The following is an 18,967-nucleotide window of genomic DNA, read 5'->3' on the forward strand; positions in this document are numbered from 1 at the left end:
TATGGAATTTGTGTCCAACTCTCCTTCCTGCCCCATTCCCAACAACTTTCAGGGACTGTGGAATTCCAGAGGAGGAATCAGCCAAGGTTTGCTATGGAATTTGTGTCCCAACCCTCTTCTCCTGCCTCATTCCCAAGGATTCCCCCGAGGACACACCACCACGATGTGGATGTTGTGTTCATTGGGAATTTTTTTTTGCCTGTTTTGAGGTGTTTTCCCTAGGGAAAAAAAAGGGAATATTTGGATCAGGTTTGGAAAACCATGTGAAGTGTTTTCCAGCTCTTTAGTAGAAACATGGAAGCAATGGATAAATCCTTCAAGTTACCTTTAACACTCCAAGAACAACAGGGAAAAACCATGTCAGAACTGCCTGGAATCCCAATTCCACCTGGGATTTGGGTTTTCAGCCTCAATCCATGTTGGATTTTGTGGTTTTCAGCCTCAATCCATGTTGGATTTTCATTTCCAGCCTCCTTCTGTGAAGGATTTTGGGTTTTTCCACCCTCATTCCATGTGGGATCTTCCCTTCTCAACAAACCAAATCTCCCCAATCCCTAAAACAGCTTTTTTGGAGGATTTTAGTTTGAAGCATCTGCAAAACAAATTGGAATTTAACCTTTTTAAGCCTAAACACACAAACCTGTTGTTCCTTTCTCACTTCCAACGTGAAAACATTCCCAAGGATTTTAAGACTTATCTTTTATCCCTGTTGGGCTGAAATTCCCATTTCCAGTGATCCTCTTGGGATCCAAAAAGGTTTTGACATGGTTTTTATAACACCTAAGTTGCTGTTTAACATTTCTGCTCCTCATTCCCTTTATTTTTTTCCTTTTTCCCAGGATCCTCCCAAGTTGTTTCCAGCACTGGGAATTAGCTGTGGAATTGCTTTCCCCAAAAAACCTTTGGGAATTGCATTTGAGGTGTTTGACTTGGGTTTTTTTTGGAACCAAATGAACTTTTCCAAGGATTTAACAGGGATAAACATTGGGATCCATGAGGGGAAAAACATAGGGAGTTCTCCAGGAGAGGAAAAATCTCCCAAAACCAACCTCAAAAATTCCAAACAGGGAAGGAATTCAAACTTTTCCCTCATATCAAGTGCAAAAAGCAAATGCACAACTTGTTCCTCTGCAAAATTCCCAACCCAAACCAACCTGGAATGAATAGAAAACTTCCAAAGTCGACTCAATTCTTCTCCATCCTTTTTTTAGTTCTTTCTATCCAATTGGAAATCAAATTCCCAATGGGAATTCTGCAGCTTTTTTCCAGCCCCAAATCCCAGTTTGCCCAAGGAAGGAATTTCTCTAGGCTGTTTGGGTTGGTCAAATCCCTAAACATGGAGGAAAACAAGGAAAAACAAAAAAAAGAGGGAAAAGGACTCTTTTTTTTTTTTTGTCCCTATGAACTGGTTGGATCCAAGAGGATGATCCTAAGGAATTCTTGGCTTCCAGTTTGGCCCTAATGCTAAGAAAATAGATTCTTGAAGTGTTTTCCCTTCCCTTTTCCTTTATTTATGGACATATAGATTCTGGATAGAGAATCCTGAAAAAAATTCCTCCTTCCAGCACTGATATGCCACACAGGGAGGAGTAAGGCATGGAATTCTGCCCCTTCAATTCAACTGGAATTTGGGAGAAGCCAAAGAGAAGAGGAGAAGAACCAACCCCAAGGCCAAACCTGGACCTGATGCACTTGGGAATCTCCAGCGAAACCATAGGGAAACTTCCCAAGTTTCCTAAAGCTCTATCCAAACCTGGGCTAAAGATGGATAGAGGAGCATGCTTGGGATGCATGGAAGAACACTAAGGGAATCCTGGGGGCAATCCTGCCCTCCAGATGTGCTGGGAAGAGCCAGAATTCCCGGTGGGAAGCAGCAGAGCAGCTCCTGCTCTGTGCTCCCTTCCCTGATTGCATGCAGCTCCTGGAATTCCTTGAGAGCTGGAGTCAAAATTACTCCAAACAATGACAAAAGAAAATCAAAAACCCCTTCCCAAAAGGAAAATAATCCCAAGTAGTTCCACTCTGGAGCCTCTGGGAAGGGAGGGAAGGCCCAAGTGCTCCTCGCTGGGCTCAGTCCCAGCTGAGGGTTTTGTCTAGTCCAACTAACAACAGTTCCAAAGTCTATTCCAAACAGAATCCAAGCAAAGGGAAACACTCTCCTGCAGTGATTCCCACCTCCCAGGCAAGTTTTGGTGGCAGCCATCCCTTAGGAAAACCCAAACTCAATGGGAATTGGGAGGTGTTACATTTCTCACCAGCTCAGCATTCCCCACCAAGGAGCTTGGGGAACACTGGGATGAGCATTCCTGGCTGGAGGAAGGGCAGGGAAGAGGAGCACCCATGAACTTGGCTTGCTAAAATGCCAGAAAGGGCTGGAATTCCTCTCTCTCTCTCTCTCTCTCTAGGAAGGGAACTCCAGGCTGAGGCTCGATCCGACCCCGAAGGCTTTGCCACGGGCAGAGAAGTCTCTGAGTCCTTTGTGCTGGTGACAAAAACTTCCAAACTAAATAAAGCCCAAAAAAAAAAAAAAAAAAAAAGAAAGAAAAAACCCAACCAAAACCCAACAAAACTGCAGGAATTCTTTTTCTCCCTTCCCTGGCAACCTCCAGCAGCCAAAGTTCAGCCCCAGAGCAGCTCCAGTTCAGCCTTTTCCCGTGGGATCACCTCGATGGGATCAGGAGTGGTCGTTTTGCATCCTAGAAAGCCTGGGGCATTATCCAGCTGGGATTAAAGCAGATTCCACTGTGCTGTGGTATAAAAAAAAAAAAAAAAACCAACAAAAAAAAAAAAACCCAACAAAAAGAAGGATGGCAGAAAACCAGGAAAAGTCTTCCCCCTCTGCATTATTTCCACGTGGCAGACTGTGGGATGGAGCGGGGAGGGATCATGTCCAGCAGGTACTCGCGCTGGCGATCCACGGCCGACGACGACTTGTGCACAGCGAGGCTGGGGCTGACGAAGGGCAGAGCTCCACCTGAGGGCACAAGGGACAGGGATGACACAATTATGGGGCACAACACCACTCAGACCACAGCCCTGGCACGGAGTCCCTCGGGAATGTGAGCATTGGATCCAGCTGAGCATGGATGGGCTAACTGGTCAGGCAGCTCCAGGGGGAGATGGATCATAGAATTATTGACTCAAGTAGGGTGGAAAAGAGTTCCAAGATTATCAAGTCCAATCATACTGTGGCAGGGTCATAGAATCAATCAGGTTGGAAGAGTTTCAAGATTATTAAGACCAACACTACTGTGGTAGGGTCATAGACTCAACCAGGTTGGAAAAGAGCTCCAAGATCATCAAGTCCAACCCTACCATGGCAGGGTCATAGAATCAATCAGGTTGGAAAAGAGCTCCAAGATTATCAAGTCCAACCCTACTGTGGCAGGTCATTAAGCCAACTGGGTTGGAAAAGAACTCCAAGATCATCACATCCAACCCTATTGTGGTCACTAGACCATGGCAATAAGTGCCACATCCAGTCTCAGCTTGAAAACCTCCAAGGGCAGAATCACTCCCTGGTCCTGCTGACCACACTGTTCCTGCTCCAGGCCAGGATGCCATTGGCCTTCTTGGCCCCCTGAGCACACTGCTGGCTCCTGTTCAGCTCCCTGTCCATCCACTTCCCAGGACCCTTCCTCCTGGTGCTCTCCAGCCACTCTGTCCCAGCCTGGAGCTCTGCATGGCATTGGTATGGCCAAAGTGCAGGAGAAACACTTGGCCTTGTTCAACCTTATCCCATTGGGATCAGTCCATCTCTCCAGGTCCCTCTGCAGAGCTCTCCTGCCTTCCAGCAGATCCACACTCCCCCCAGCTTTGTGTCATCTGCAAACTTGCTGATGGTCACTCAATCCCAACATGAAATCCATTGAGTTTAGTTACAGATGGGATTTGGTTCCATCACCTTTTCCTGAGGACAAACCACCCCAAACCCAACTGAGGATGACGACTCCACAAGCAAACCCTGAGCAACACTGCCCCGAGAGCCACCAGCGAGCCCAAACAGGAGCTCCTGGAGATGATTCCTACCTGTGTTGATGGGATTCTTCTTCCAGGCAGCAGCAGAGCCCTTGGAGCCAGCCCTGTCGCTGTGCTTGCCGGGCCTGGAGCCCAGCGCGGCGCTCGTCAGCTTGGCGGCTTGGCCGAAGGCATGGAGCACTCCCCGCGGCGTCCCCGAGCCCCGGGACAGCTGGCTGGAGCTCTGCAGGGACACAGGACACACAGTGGCACTTCTCCAAGCCTTTCCTGGTCCTCTGGCCCTTCCTGGGGTCTCCTATCCAGTGTGGGATGCAGTGTGAAAGGTTTGGGGTGGAACAGCCAAGGTGTCTTGGCAGAAAAGTAAGGGTTGGGTTTGGTCTAGTAAGGGGGAGATGATCCATGAGGGAACTAAGGGTTAGGTTTGGGCTAGTGGGAGATGATCCATGAGGGAACTAAGGGTTAGGTTTGGATTAGTGGGAGATGATCACAAGGGAACTAAGGGTTGGGTTTGGTCTAGTGGGAGATGATCCACGAGGGAACTAAGGGGTGGGTTGGGTCTAGTGGGAGATGATCCATGAGGTCCTTCCAACCCAACCCAGTCTGGGGTTCTGGGATTTGGGGATTCTGGGGTTTGTGCCTATGGAAGCTCCTGGGATGAGGAGGCAACATCAGCTGCAAAGCAGCCAAAAAAAAAAAGTGCTTCTAATTTAGGGCAAATAACTGTGATCAATTACACCCTAAACCAAATCAGAGATGGATTTTCCAGGACATGAGTTAACCCACCCTGGCCAATCCCAAGGATCAGCCTTCATCCCACCAACCCCAGGACCTGCTGGTGATAGTGAGGAGATGCCAAACCTGTTTGAGTGAGTGGTGCTGCACGATGGGCTCTGCCTTGGTCTGCCCAGGGGAGGCTGTTTGCTGCAGGATCCTCTGCTCGATCTCCTGCTCCTGCTGCAGGGCCTTGACGAAGGCAGCCTTGAGCCTGTTGGTGTGCTCAGCCTTCAGGGCCTTCTTCTGGTTGGAGGTCATGCAGGTCTCACACATTATAGTGCCATTCTTCTCCTCCCTCCAGCGGCAGGTGAAGTCAGTCTTGCACTGGGCACACATGTATGGCTCCCGGGAGGACATGGCCACTGACACCTTACCTGGGGACACAAAGGCTCAGCTCAGCTCCAGCTCTGCCCTGGGAAGCTTGGAAAGGGATAAAACTTCATCCAAACCCAACCATCCACCCCAACCCAACCTTCTACCCCAATGCAACCTTCCACCCCATCCCAACTTTCCACCCCAACGTTCCAGCCCAACCCAACCATCCACCCCAACCCAACCTGTGATTGGGTTTGGAAACGATTGGAAACCAGTTTGGAAATGATTCAAGAAGCAAATCCCAGATTTAGCCTGAGGATTATTAGAGGAAGTGAATCCTAGACTTGACAGGAGATACCAATTTCACCCTGCAACACCTGAAGCTCATCACAAACTACCCAAGGAGGCAAACCCCAGGCAACAACCACTTGAGGAACATCTCCAACACTCACCTTGAGTCTCCAGCAGATTCTGCACAACTTCTTCCAAGCCAACTAAGTAAATAAATTCGTTATTGGCCGCACTGGGCAGGAAGTTCATCTCTGGGGCAGGAGGTTTGGGAGGAGGGATCTCCAGCAGGGTCTTCTCCAGTTGTTTCCTGAGGGCCAGTTTGGCTGCTGCCTGTCTGCTGGCAGGAGACTCCCCAGAGCTGCCCAGGGCTGCAGTGCCCCCCGAGGCACCAGCCTGGCCTGAGCCCACTGGGGCACCCTTCATCGAGGTGGGGGAAGCCTGGAGGAGACACAAGAGAATCGTCAGCCTTGGAAGAGATCTCTCAGATCATCAAGGTCAACCTCTAACCTGTCATTGCTGTGAGTTCTTTGGTGATGAGGGAGCCAAAAGGTGAGAAATTAGGGATGAGGGTTGAAGAATTTAGTGATGAGGGACCCAAAAGGTGAGAATTGAGGGATAAAGGTTAAGGAGCTTTAGTAGTGAAGGAGCCAAAAGGTGAGAAATTAGGGATGGGGGTTGAAGAACTTAGTGGTGAGGAACTCAAGGGTGAGATTTTTTGGATGAAGGTTAGACAGTTTAGGGATGAGTGACCTGAGGGTGAGAACTGAGGGCTGAAGGTTAAAGGAATTTAGTGTTGAGGAAACAAAAGGTGAGAAATTAGGGATGAGGGTTAAAGTATTTAGTGATGAGAGACCCAAAAGGTCAGAGATCAGGGATGAAGGTTAGAGAGTTTAGGGATGAGTGACCTGAAGGTGAGAATTGAGGGATGAAGGTTAAAGGAGTTTAGTGTTGAGGGAGCCAAAGGTGAAAATTCAGGGCTGAGGGTTAAGGAATTGAGTGCTGAGGGACTCACCTGGGGGATGTGGAGGAGCACAGGAGAGTTGGGGACACCTGAGGGACTCACCTGGGGGATGTTGACAAGCAAACTGGTGCTGGGCACGTTGGCCACGCGGATGAGACCCTGCTGGATGATCCTCTGGCCCTGGATCTGTACGCTGGGCACGGTGGCACGCGGCGCCAGCAGCAGAGGAGGAGGTCCCGTGCTGGAATGCTGCCGGATCGTGTGGATTTGCTGTGGAGACACAGATGTGGGGTGAGAGGAGGAGTCACGGGGGGTTGATAGGGAGTTGAGTGGGATGGGGAGTGGGAATGAGGCAGGGCAGGAAGGCAGAGAAGGCCTGGGCATAATAGCCATGTTAAAATGGGGTGTTTGAACTATTTCCTCTGTCGGTGGAACAAGGAACATGACCAGAGATGCTCACTGAGATGGTCAAAAGATGCTCATGGAGATGTTCAAGAGATATGTTGCTCATAGAGGTGCTCATGGAGATGCTCAAGAGCTAAGATGCTCATGGAGATGGTCAAAAGAGGCTCAAGAAATGCTCATGGAGATGGTCAAAAAATGCTCAAGAGATGCTTATGGAGATGGTCAAAAGATGCTCAAGAGATGCTCATGGAGATGCTCAAGAAATGCTTATGGAGATGCTCAAGAAATGCTCAGAGAGGTAATCAGAAGATGCTCATGGAGATGCTCAGACAAGACCACCACGTTCTGGCCAAACCCTCCCAAGTTTCCAAGTCAATATCCTTCCACACACGTAATTTTAAGCCTGTTGAGGATTTCTCTCCTTAAGGAGAGCAGAAAGGAAAGGCCTCTGGATGTGTGTCCTGGTGCTATGGTCACCCCTGAGTCTCTTCTCAAGGCTAACCAACCCCAACTCCCTCAGGCCTTGCCCATCCCTATGGATGTGTCCTGCCCTTCTGGATGTCTCCAACCCCTGGGGATGTGTCCTGTCCCCATGGATACATCTTTTCCCCTCCTTCTGCTGTGCAGCAGCTCCAAGCACACCTGTGCCAGCAAATTAAATCCTCCTTAAAGCAGGAGATGGTTTTTCCTGGTCTCCCAAGGAAGCCACAATTCCAGCAGAGTGGATCCAACTCAATGCTGTTTTCCTGCTCCCTCAGGAACACCTCAGTTTGCCATTCCAGGTGATCCAGACCCTGCCAAGCAGCACCAGCTCATTCCAGCAGCTCTTGGTCAGTCACAGGACAGGAAATTAGGGCAAACCCAGGTGATTTTTAGCATTTCAAAGGTGAAATTGATAGGATAGAAAGAATTATCAGAGGGGGAAAGTATGGAAGGAAGAAGGATTGTGTGTCATTCCCTCTCTGCTGCTCTCCAGGGAATTTTAGGGCAGATCTGCAGGGAAAGCAGCAAACTCCACAGCCACAGGAGCTCCTCGGGCTCACACAAACACACACCTGGAATGCTGCAGGGTCTTCCCTCTAGTTCTAGTAAGGAATCCTAGCAAGGAACTCCTAGTTTCCCTCTGGACAAGCAGAAAGTTGAGTGGGAAAAGGGAGCAGAGGGATCCAGGAGCAGGAGCTGAGGGTGACCACTCACCTGAGCCCCTCGGACCAGGGGAGGCATCACAATCTGAGTGTTCTGCTGAGTTCCCAGCTTGGAAGAAGCTTGTTGGCCCCCCCGGACCAGGGGAGGAGGGATCACAGTGCCAGGGATCCGTGTGGAGGAGGTCTGAAAAACAGGGAACAGTCACCCCCGGGCTGTGGGCAGGGCTGAGGGATGGAGGCAGTGGAGGAGCTGCAGCACAGGACGTGGCTGTGCTGCCTTCAGCATTCCCAAAAAACCCCAATCCGATGAAAACAGAGTGGGATTGGTGAGGGGAGAGCATGAGGGAGAAGCTGGAGGTGAGCGAGGTGGGCACGGTGGGAAAGGCAAGAGACAGGAAAAGCTTGAGAAAAATCATGGAGAAGCAAAAGGATCAGCTGAAGGAGGTTTGGGGAATTGCTGCCCGTGGATTTCGGGCTGCAGCGGGTTAGATCCTCGGAGTTCCTGGTGACGCTGTGACACCTCTCAGATGTTCCTCAGGACACTGAGGCTTTGCCATGAGCCTCAGGAGCTCCCACAGACCTCTCCAGCCCATTCCTGTGGCTTTCCCTCACTTCCCTCCTTCCACCCTCAGCATGCTCTGGGGAGCAAAGCCCAGTGAGTCTCCACTTCCTTGAGTGACCACAAGTGGACTGAGGCAGGTGGGAAGTTCTCTCCCATCTGTTGAGCTCTTCAACCCAATCCCAAACGTTGCCTGAGCTCCCATCCCCAGGAATTGGTAGTTTTCCCACTCAGGCCAAAGCAGGTGGAGGTTAAGGTGCCCAAAGAGCACAGATTAGGCAGCACAAGCTCAGTTTGAGGGTTTTAGCTCTCAGCTCTGTCCAAGCTTCACTGGCTGAAGGCTTCACTCGTGGTGCAGTTCCTCTGGAAGTGCTGTCTGCAGCCAACAGGCCCCAAGGAAGAGATTCCTCCAGCTGACAAAGCTTTGGCTTTGGGAATGTCTCCTAAAGGGAGAGCAAATCCACCCTCCCCTTCCCTTGGGTCTGGCATTCTGGGCTATCTCCAGGTGAAAACCCTTTGTGCTGAAACAGTTTGGGAATTTGATTCCAATTAGGTAAATAAGCCCAACAAGACTTAAGATTCGAGAGGAAGATTAAGTTGATAGATGCCAAGTGACTCTGCTTTATTCCTCCTTCCCCAAACCTTCCCAACATCAAATTTAGCTCCTTCCTACCCTATGTGCCACCAGGCCAAGAGGGAATGGTAGAATTCCCTCAGCTCCTAGTCTGTAGAATCACCAAGGTTGGAAAAGACCTCTAAGATCATCAAGTCCAACCATCAACCTGTAACCCCTAAACCATCACCTCATCTTGCTGAGGGCACAATTCACCCTCTGGAAAGCTGCTCCAAAAATCTCTATGCCAGCATCCCATGGCATCCTTTCTCTCAAGAGAGCCAGCACTATGGATTGCTCAGCAGAGTGGATGGGGATGATCATCCCAGGATGAGAAGTTACCTCCACGGGACATATCCCACCTCCATCTCCCACCGCGCCCTCCTTACGCAGCTCGGGGTGTGGATTTGGAGGAGCTGGAGGAGCAGAGGTTCCCTGGGGCTGCGAGGGAATGATGTGATGGGAATGTTGGGCTGTGCTCCATGCCCTATGCTGCAGCTGGCCCTGCCCACTGACCTGCAGGGACGCCTTGGCAGCAGGAACGCTCTGCGCGCCGCGCACCAAGGGCGGCGGCGTGGCCACAGCACTCCCAGAGGAACCTGCAGGCTGCAGAGGAGAAACCAGAGAGAAAGCAGAGGGATAAGGCTGGAAGCAGGAAAACAGGAGGGGAGGGAACACAAGAGTTTAGCTCCTCAGGCCTCAGCAAGAGAACTGTCAAAGGTTCGGTTTGGTTTCCCCCCTCCCACAGCTCTTTTTTTCTTCCAGCGTCTCTCACATAGCCTTGAGCATCTTCCACATCCCTTGAGCATCTACCACATCCCTTTCTCCTTCTTCCAGCATCTCCCACATCCCCTGAACATCTCCCAAATCTCTTTCTTCCTCCAACATCTCCCAAATCTCTTTCTTCCTCCAACATCTCCCACATCCCCTGAGCATCTCCACATCTCTTTCTTCCTCCAACATCTCCCACATCCCCTGAGCATCTCCCACATCTCTTTCTTCCTCCAACATCTCCCACATCCCTTTCCTCCCCTGAGCATCTCTCACACCTCTTTCTTCCCTCTGAGCATCTCCCACATCTCTTTCTTCCTCTGAGCATCTCCACATGCAGATTCCAAGGAAATGAGGCAGGTAGGGAGAAGATTGGAGCAGGAAGACAGAGTTTACACACCAGCAGCAGACCACTGGGGAGATCTGCTTGAGCTGCCTCAGCCCTCCCCACCAGTACTACTGGTTGCAGCTGGGATCAAGCATAACACAGTGGAAAAAAGTTTGGGAAAAGCCTTTGGATAATAAGAAGTTTACATGCAGATTCCAAGGAAATGAGGCAGGTAGGGAGAAGATTGGAGCAGGAAGACAGAGTTTACACACCAGCAGCAGACCACTGGGGAGATCTGCTTGAGCTGCCTCAGCCCTCCCCACCAGTACTACTGGTTGCAGCTGGGATCAAGCATAACACAGTGGAAAAAAGTTTGGGAAAAGCCTTTGGATAATAAGAAGTTTAGGAGCTCTCTCACTCTGGTTAGTTCCAACACCCAGAGCTGGTGGTTCAGCCTTCAGCAGGGAGCTGAGGGATGCAGATTGCATTAGTCTTCATTCCATTGACTGAAGCACTCAGAATTCCAGGAAAAGATTCCAGTGAGCCACCCAGCCCAGCCAGGAGAGCTGTTCCAGCATTCCCCAGCACCAATCCCTCCAGCTGGCACCACGTGCTGCCAGCTGAGATGGTTTATTGCCACAGTGACATTGGCATTCTGGCTTGGGAGCAGCTCGTGGGGTCTCACCCCTCTGCTCCAATCCTGCTCCCTGGATCTGCTCTGCCAAAAATCAGCCTTTTCAGAGGAGCTTCCACTGGGAGCAGCTCTCCTCCTATACTCCAGGAGCTGTGTGTATGTGGGATGAGGGGTGGGGAGGGAAGAGAAGGATGAGAATCAGAGGGGGAGGGATGAACCTCTCCTTCCCAGGATTGCCTAGATGGGTTTGGAGAGTCAGGTGCAGGTTCTGTGAGATTTGGAATCCACACCTGGAATCCACACCTGAGCTTCTGCTCCCAGAGCCTGGAGCTCAGACTCTGTAACACTCATCACCTCCAAGGATTCTCCTCTGGGATATTCCAGTAATTTATGTGCCCCATCCCTGGAAGTGTTCAGGGCCAGGTTGGAGCACCCTGAGCTGGTGGAAGGTGTCCCTGCCCATGGCAGAGGGTGGGACTGGATGAGCTTTAAGCTCCTTCCAACCCAAATTATCCTGTGATTCCATGATTAAGGCCTGGAGTGTTTACTTCATGTTCCACAGGGAATAGCAACGGCCACAGGTAGTGAAATCCCTCCCTCTGCTCCCAAAGGTGTGGAAAAGCAGGAGCATCCCTACCTTTTGAGTTGTGGTCTCCTTCTGGATTTGACTCTGTCGTAGCTTTTTCAATAGCACAAGTTTTGCTTCCTCTAACCGTAACTCCTCCTTGAGCTGTTTGATCATCCTCTCCCGCTCCTCTGGGCTGCTCTTCTGCAGGGCCAGGGTGGGAAACAGCAGGAAAAAGGCAGAGAACATCCAAGTTAGGACAAGAATTCCCAGATTGGCACTGTCACCTGTGTCCCAGGGCACAGAGTGTGGGGGAAGAACTTGTGGAGGGCAGGAAAAATGGGGTTAAATATTTGCAGCAGGATAATGAGTGACCATGGTTTGATGAAGGGTTAGAAGGTCAATGTGAAGGACATCACCACATTCCATGGTGGGTAAAGGATATTAGACACGTGAAAAGCTCATTAGGAACTTGTCAAACACGTGAAAAATCAAGATTTTGAGTGTGACCCAAAGGACATCAGAGTCAAACCAACAGCTCCGAGATTCCTCCTTGCAAACTCATCTCATCCCACCAAATCCCACCCACCCTGGGGACCTCAGGAACCTCTGTAGGAGCAGGTGGGTGGTTTGTCCTCTCCAGAGGGCACAGGGAGGGTGTGCCAGGTCAGGACTCACCATGAGAGCCTCAGTGTTGGTCTCCTTCAGGGCCAGTTTGGTTAAGCCGTTCATGCGAGGGCTCGAGGGCTCGTTGTCCGACAGCACGATGACATCTGGGGAGGGAACCCTCTTCTCCCTCTTGATCTCACTGGCAATCCCAACAGAGAAACACAGCAGGTAAGAAAATAGCCCCGACTACCACTTCGAGGTGGAATCGTGGACAACCAGCAGCTAGGGGAGCGTTCCAGGCCACGACGGATGAGGTTTGGAGCAACCTGAGCTGGTGGAATGTGTCCCTGCCCATGGCATGGGGTGGGAATGGATGGGCTTTAAGCTTCTTCCAACCCAAACCCTTCCAGGATTCCATGATTAATCCCAACTCTCTCAAATTCTGACCAAACCCAACACACTGAGCTCAATTCCTGCTCTCCCTGTGGATATTAAACTCGACATGAAGCGATCTGGGAATGGCTGGGGTTGGAAGGACCTTCAGGATCACCCAGTTCCTCCCCCATGCCATGGGACACCTTCCCAGAGCCATGGGGAATTCCTTCAGAGAAGCTTTTCCATCAGGCACTGCATGCCCCATGGAAGACTCAGAGGTTTTCCAGGGCTGTTTGCCCACATCCCACCCCAAATCCAGGGACAAACAGGCACTTGCTGCTCCTGTTTTATTGCTGGAAGGGAAAAATATATCCCTCCTTTTCCTTTTCCTCTTCCTTCCCTAACCTAAATATTTATAAGCTGTGACTATTCACAATCCAAGTGGCTAAATCTGTAGGAAACCCCCCAAGAAACCAACCCACACATTCTCTTACCCAAATTGAAACACTTTCTGGCATTATTTTCCTTCTTTATCAACACTACTAAATTCTTCTCCCCCAGGACGAGAGGAATCCTGTGACAGCCTCAACACAGATGGACACATCCATCAAAAATCCATCAAATTCCATCTGTCTTCCACTGATTTCACTCAACACTCAGTGTTTGAGTGAGGGCTGAATTCCTGACACTAAACCACCTCTTGGCTCCATTCCCTAAGGATTATCCCAGGAGAACTGCTCAGATCCACCTCTAGGCTCCAGGATTTGGGATTTGAAGCTATGGATAATCATTGCAGAGGAAGGCTTACAGCATGGGAATGTTGGGAGGTTTGGCAGGAGAAAAGGCACAGCTAGGTCTGTGCCACCCAGGGAATGGCAGTGCTGGAGAAAGAACTCCCAGCTGGAATTTTAGGAGTGGAAAAGTGGGAATAAAGTCAGGAATGAATGAGGAATGTCCTCTAGAGGGCACAGTGAGCCCGGGAACGCCAGGGCTCCCAGCGGTTCTAGTGGCACAGGGGAAGGAATTCCAGCTTTTCCCTGGATCTGAAGGCTCTTAGCTGGGATGGAACTGGGTCGGGACAAGGGTGAGAAGCTCCTGGTAGGTGTGTTGGGAATGTGCTGGGAATGTGGCACTGCTCAGCCCTTTCCATGAAGCTGGAGCAGCTCTGGGATAAGGACTGAGCCTTGAATGGAGAGGGAAGGATTCAGCCTCACCTGGGAAGGAAGGACTGAGCTTCACCTGGAGAAAGAAGGACTGAACCTCACCTGGAGAAGGAAGGACTGAACCTCACCTGGAGAAAGAGAAGCTGCAACAGCAACTTCCACAGTTTTAAAACCAGCTATTTCCACCCAAAAAACCCTATTTAGGATCATCTACCACCAAATTTAGCTTGTGGACATGAGTCCTCACAAGGAAAACCCTTTGGAAGGAGGGAGACAACACAGATCAACCACAGCAACAACACCAACTCCGAGCCCCAAGATTTATACCCAGAGAAGGAGGTGGCACAAGGCTGAACTGCACCAACAGTTCAGCAACAAAACAATCCTCCAGCCTCAAAAGTTGCTTTGCTCCTTTGTCAGCCTGTGTGGAAAGCAACAAATCCAAAGCAGATGGTCCAGGCTGGGAAGACAATGGAAATCTCAGCACGTTGGGAGCAAGTTCTGCCACCAGCAGAGAGCACCTCGGGCCAGTTGCCCTCACACCCTGTCTCTGGAGCCACCAGGCATGTCCCTCAGCTCAGAGAAGATGTGTTTTCCTTCTCCTCCCTCAGTGAGGGAAGGGGCAGAGGAACACCCTCAGCACTGCCATCTCCTCCTCTCCCACCTTCCCTGCATCACTCCTAAGCCTCATTCTTCAGAACCCCAAAGGGAAACCTATTTGGAGGTTTTCCATTTGGAGAATTCCAGTGATTTTCAGGATTTCAGAGAGCATGACCCAGCTCTGGCAGGACCAAGGAGCTTCCTGAGGGAATCAGTTACCACAACGGCTCACTTGGTCCTTCTTCACCTGTGAACACCTCACACCTTTATTTAGGAGCAAGATATTCCTAGATTTGGGATCACTGCTCTGCTCTGGAAGGATCCTGATGCTTTTGCTTCAGAGGAGAGGATGATGTATCCTCATGGACCTGCCTGAACCCACCAGCTATGCCCAGAGGGATCCCCTGTGGGCTCTGCCAGACCCTAAAAAAAAATTGTGCACGCAACTAGGGAAGTTTTTATGGCTCAAGGAAGAGCATTAGGGCTAAAACTGGAAAAAGGCTAGGAGGTGTAGTGGAGATGAAGGAGCTGCACTGGCAGCACAATCCAAGAAATCTCCAGGGACAAACTCCACCCTCAGGTGCAAGTGGTGATGCTCAACCCAGGGAAAATGGGGTGGAAAACCAAAGGGGAAGGAAGAAAGGAAAGAGGACGAGCAGAGGGAAGGGGAAAACATCTGGATTCAACCAGGTGTGAGCCATGTCCTTCCCCTCCAGCACCCATGGGGATTAAACTGGTTTATTCACAGGCAAAGTGACTTCTGAGGAATTATTTTGCCAGACATTCCCTGAGTGAGGGGAACACTCTCCTTCCTGCCATTCCTCCTGCAGCAGGCCCAGGAAAACTGCATGGAAAAACCACCAGGCAGAGGAGCAAGAGTCTGGTTTGGCCTCATGTGACCTCTCAGCAAAGCTTTCTCCCACCACAGACTTCCCTTGTTTCTCCTGGCAGCTCCAACCACCTCCTATTTTTATATTTCCCTTCAAGGTTTAGGCAAAAAAAAAATATTCCTATTTAAACCCACAATTTTTTTAAAAGTTTAAAGTAGGTTTGGATTTTCAAATCTTGAAAATCAACTGATTTCAGACCCTGCAACCACTCAATCAGCTTTGTGTCAGCTCTGCTGGGATTCCTGTGCCTTTTCCAAGGGAAATATTATGTTTGCAAGTTCTGAAAGCATTAAGGAAGCTGAAAAGCCTAAACACCACAGATCACTGAGAGGTTTGGAGCAGTTCAGGGACTTGAAGCAACAGCTCTTTGTGTATCTGCTCAGAAAATCAGCTGCAAAGAGCCAGAGCTGAGGGGGAGATGGGAGCAGATTCCTGGGAAGTGAGAGATGAGCCCTGGGAGGTGGGAGATGAATCCCTGGGAGCTCATCCCTCTGGAGATCTAAGGGCCGGAAAAGCAAATCCCACCTGAAATAAATCAATAACTGAAACTAAGATCCACACTCCCTAAAAATGTCAATTCTGTGCTGATATATGCAGGAATCAGACTCATCCTGAAGCTTCTCCCTACCACAGGCATCTATCTGGTGGCATTCCCAGGAGGGATTTGCACCCTGAGCTGCTCAGTTCTGGATCCACACAGGGCCCAAGGGCACAGCCACTGGGTGGGAGCAGAATTCCAGAGCTTGGGAAGTGCTGCCTGACACCAGGAGCTTGCAGAACCCCTCCAGGCTGACCTTGGCCACCTGAGGTGACTCAGGTGTAATTCCTCTCTAAGAGTTTCATAAAGAGGCGTCAGGGAAGGTGTCCCAACCCATAAAGGGATCCAAGAGCTCATGCAAAGCCTCATGAAGTCCTTAATTATACTTCTGATGATGAACTCCAGTGGCTACAGTAAATGTGGTGGCCAGGGAAGCCTCTCCCTTCCCAAACCTGAACCCAGCAGTATCCTGTCACCACCTGGAAAGAGAATGCCATGGAGAGAGGATGTTCCCAGCTCATGGCAGAGATGTTCCAGGTGTTCTCTGGGAAGGAGAGAGTCCCTTGTCCATCACCCTGTTTGTGACTCTTGGGCAAGGACAGAGCAGGAACCTTGGAATGCAGCTCCCAAGGGTTCTAAATCAAAGAGCAGATGCATGTGGGGGCAAGAGCTGCAAGTAGAGAGTCAGAGACTCCCTAATTTATTCCATTCCAGGAGTAATCTTCCTAGCTGTGCCTCAAACCCAACCTGCATTCCTGTGGTAACCAGGGGGAGGTGAGTATGGCACAGACACCTCCAGAGATTTGCTCTCACCCAGCACAGCACAAGTTCCTGACAGGGAACTCATCCCCTGCCCCAGTGAACCACTTTGGGCAGGACACAAACACCTCCTGGACACCAATTTGTCCCTCTGTGTCATTGTCCTTGTGGGAGAAGGTTTACTGGGAAAGTTGGAAACCATCAGCTTCCCTCACAGCCTCTCTCTCTCACTTTGGTGAGGTCCCACCCAGAGCATGTGCCCAGTTCTGGCGCCCCCAAAACGAGAAGGATATGGAATTGTTGGAGCAACTCCAGAGGAGGACATGGAGCTGATCCCAGGGTTGGAGCACTTCCCCTCTGGAGACAAACTGGGAGAGATGGGAGTGTCCAGACTGGAGAAGAGAAGCTCCAGGGAGACCTTAAAGCCCCTTTCAGTGCCTAAAGGGGCTCCAAGAGAGCTGCAGAGAGACCTGGGACAAGGGATGGAGGGACAGGACACAGAAAATGGCTTCCCACTGCCAGAAGGCAGGGACAGATGGGATATTGGGAACGAATTCTTCCCTCTGCGGGTGGCCTGGGAGGGTGGTGAGAGGCTGAGAGGGAATTCCCAGAGCAGCTGTGGCTGCTCCATCCCTGGGAGTGTTCCAGGCCATGTTGGACAGGGCTTGGAGCAACCTGGGCTGGTGGGAGGTGTTCCAGCCCATGGCAGGGGGTGGGATGGGATGGATTTAAGCTCCTTCCAACCCAACCCATTTTGGGCTTCTCTAATCACTGCTGGCAAAGCTCTTGGTTTCCACACACTGCAGCAGTGAGGGAGCAAGGAATGAGGCTCTTGCAGTCAAGTTATTTCTCTTCAAAAGGCATCAAAAGCTTGGAAAAGTTTCCAGATGAAACATCAAAGCCCCTAATTCCCTTGGCAGCTCCCCCAGCTCCCTCCTCCCAGCGATCCCAGCACAGTGGATAAGATCTGGTGGTGTCAGTTCACACCTTACAGTGCTGAACCTTCAGAGAGCTGAGCACACATCACCCTGCAGGAGCCACAGTGCAGCCAGGCAGGGCTGAATCCCTACACCTGAGCATTCCAGCACCACCTGGAACACAAAGAAGGACACAGGAGGCTCCACACTCACTCACCAGCAGCAAGGCCACAGGATCTCTGCCTGAATGTGGTAGAACACCCAGAATCTGGGCTAGAAATTTGGGAAAAGATCTGGAATCTGGGTTTGAAGGCTGTAAATCCACATGCCAGAACATCCACATTCCTCTGTGTGTCTCATCCAAAAGTCCAAGGAAAAGCTTTACATCTGTGTAATAGTGAAACCCTCCAAAGGGCTAAGGGACTCTGAGCCTGTGCTCTGAAGTGTCAGAATTCCAACATCTCCAGGTGGTTGGACTGCCAGGAAAGCACTGGAGCCTTGTCCTGCAGAGACAGGTCCTGCCTGGCCTTAGCATTTCCAGTGCCCAAATCCACAAGTGACTTCATAAGGCAAAGTCAGACCTATCCATCCACACTCAGGGAGGATCACAAGTCCTCTGGCTGGACATTATCACCTGTTCTTCTTCCTGGACCACAGCTCAGTCACCACCCCCCAAACTTCTCTTCCTCCCTGAACTCTCCATCAGTAGCTCCAAGCAAATCCTCTCCAAGGATTTTGGGGGCTGGATGGAGCTTGGAGCGACCTGGGCTAGTGGAAGGTGTCCCTGCTCATGTCCATGGAACTGGATGAGCTTTAAGGTTCTCCAACCCAAACCATTCCATGATTCTAAGATTCTCCTTCTAACCTGTGAGTTTGCTGTTTAAGTTCCTATTTCCTTCCTCATCTGCCCAAGGAAAATCAGGCAAGAAGGTCCCAGAAGGAGCTGCTGGATCTCAGGTGAAGATCCAGAGCTGCACATACACATCCCATTTTAACTCTCTTTACCACCACATTCTGGTGCAAACTGGCCCTGCCCGTGGCAGTTCCAACCCAGACCATTCCCTGACTCCATGATTTGACCATTCCCAGTGTTCTAGTGCAGCAGGACAGGCTGTGACTCACCTTTTTGAGGTGCTCATGTCCACAGGCTCATCCCCAGTCTGAACCTCCACTTTAATGGTTGCCTTCACCTCTCCACTCTTTAACAACCCTTGTACTTTCCCAGCTCCAGGATCTGCTTTGATTTTCATGTCTCCTTCAGCGTTGAGATCTGTGCCTAAGAGTCCTTTCTCCATCTTGATCTTCTTACTGTCCACATCGTTGGGCGTCACGTCACGCTCCAAGGCTCGTTTCTGACTCCGAGTCCTGCATGCCTCCTCTGTCATGGTGAGCTCCTGGGGCACAGAGGGGACACAAAGGAGTTAAATCAACCCAAGCTGCACAAAACACCTTCATTTCCAAACAGGGCAAAGTACAGTGGTTGCTGCAAAAGGAGTTCAGACAGAGCAATCAAAGTGTTGCCAGGTTGGTCCTTCTATCTCCCAACCCCATCAGAGTCTGAGGGGATTCAGCACAGTCACTGCTGCACTTGAGCTTTTCATCTTCAGCAACAACAAACAGCCAAAGCAAAACAAGAACACACACAAACAGCAAACCTCCCTCAGCGTGAATCATCCAGGAGAAAACCTCCCTGGAATGAATGCAGGGGAGAAATTCCAATCCCCATTGGATCCACCATGGGAGAAATTCCAATCCCAATTGGCTCCCCAATGTGAGT

The 18,967-nt window shown here is 50.5% G+C and overlaps 1 protein-coding gene across 1 annotated transcript; it reads right to left on the reverse strand.

The window, feature by feature from the left end:
• Positions 1–2,843: 2,843 nt before the first annotated feature.
• GATAD2A (GATA zinc finger domain containing 2A) lies at positions 2,844–18,575 on the reverse strand. The gene is made up of 10 exons (XM_009085194.1): positions 18,313–18,575; positions 12,018–12,147; positions 11,412–11,543; positions 9,558–9,647; positions 7,922–8,053; positions 6,422–6,589; positions 5,520–5,796; positions 4,837–5,141; positions 4,030–4,201; positions 2,844–2,974 (listed from the first exon to the last, which is right to left on the reverse strand). Exons 1-10 carry the CDS (start codon positions 18,573–18,575, stop codon positions 2,844–2,846), a joined length of 1,800 nt encoding a protein of 599 aa, XP_009083442.1.
• Positions 18,576–18,967: the final 392 nt, after the last annotated feature.

The sequence above is a fragment of the Acanthisitta chloris genome, unplaced genomic scaffold (genome assembly GCF_000695815.1).
Source record: "Acanthisitta chloris isolate BGI_N310 unplaced genomic scaffold, ASM69581v1 scaffold6502, whole genome shotgun sequence".
NCBI classification, from domain to species: Eukaryota; Metazoa; Chordata; class Aves; order Passeriformes; family Acanthisittidae; genus Acanthisitta; species Acanthisitta chloris.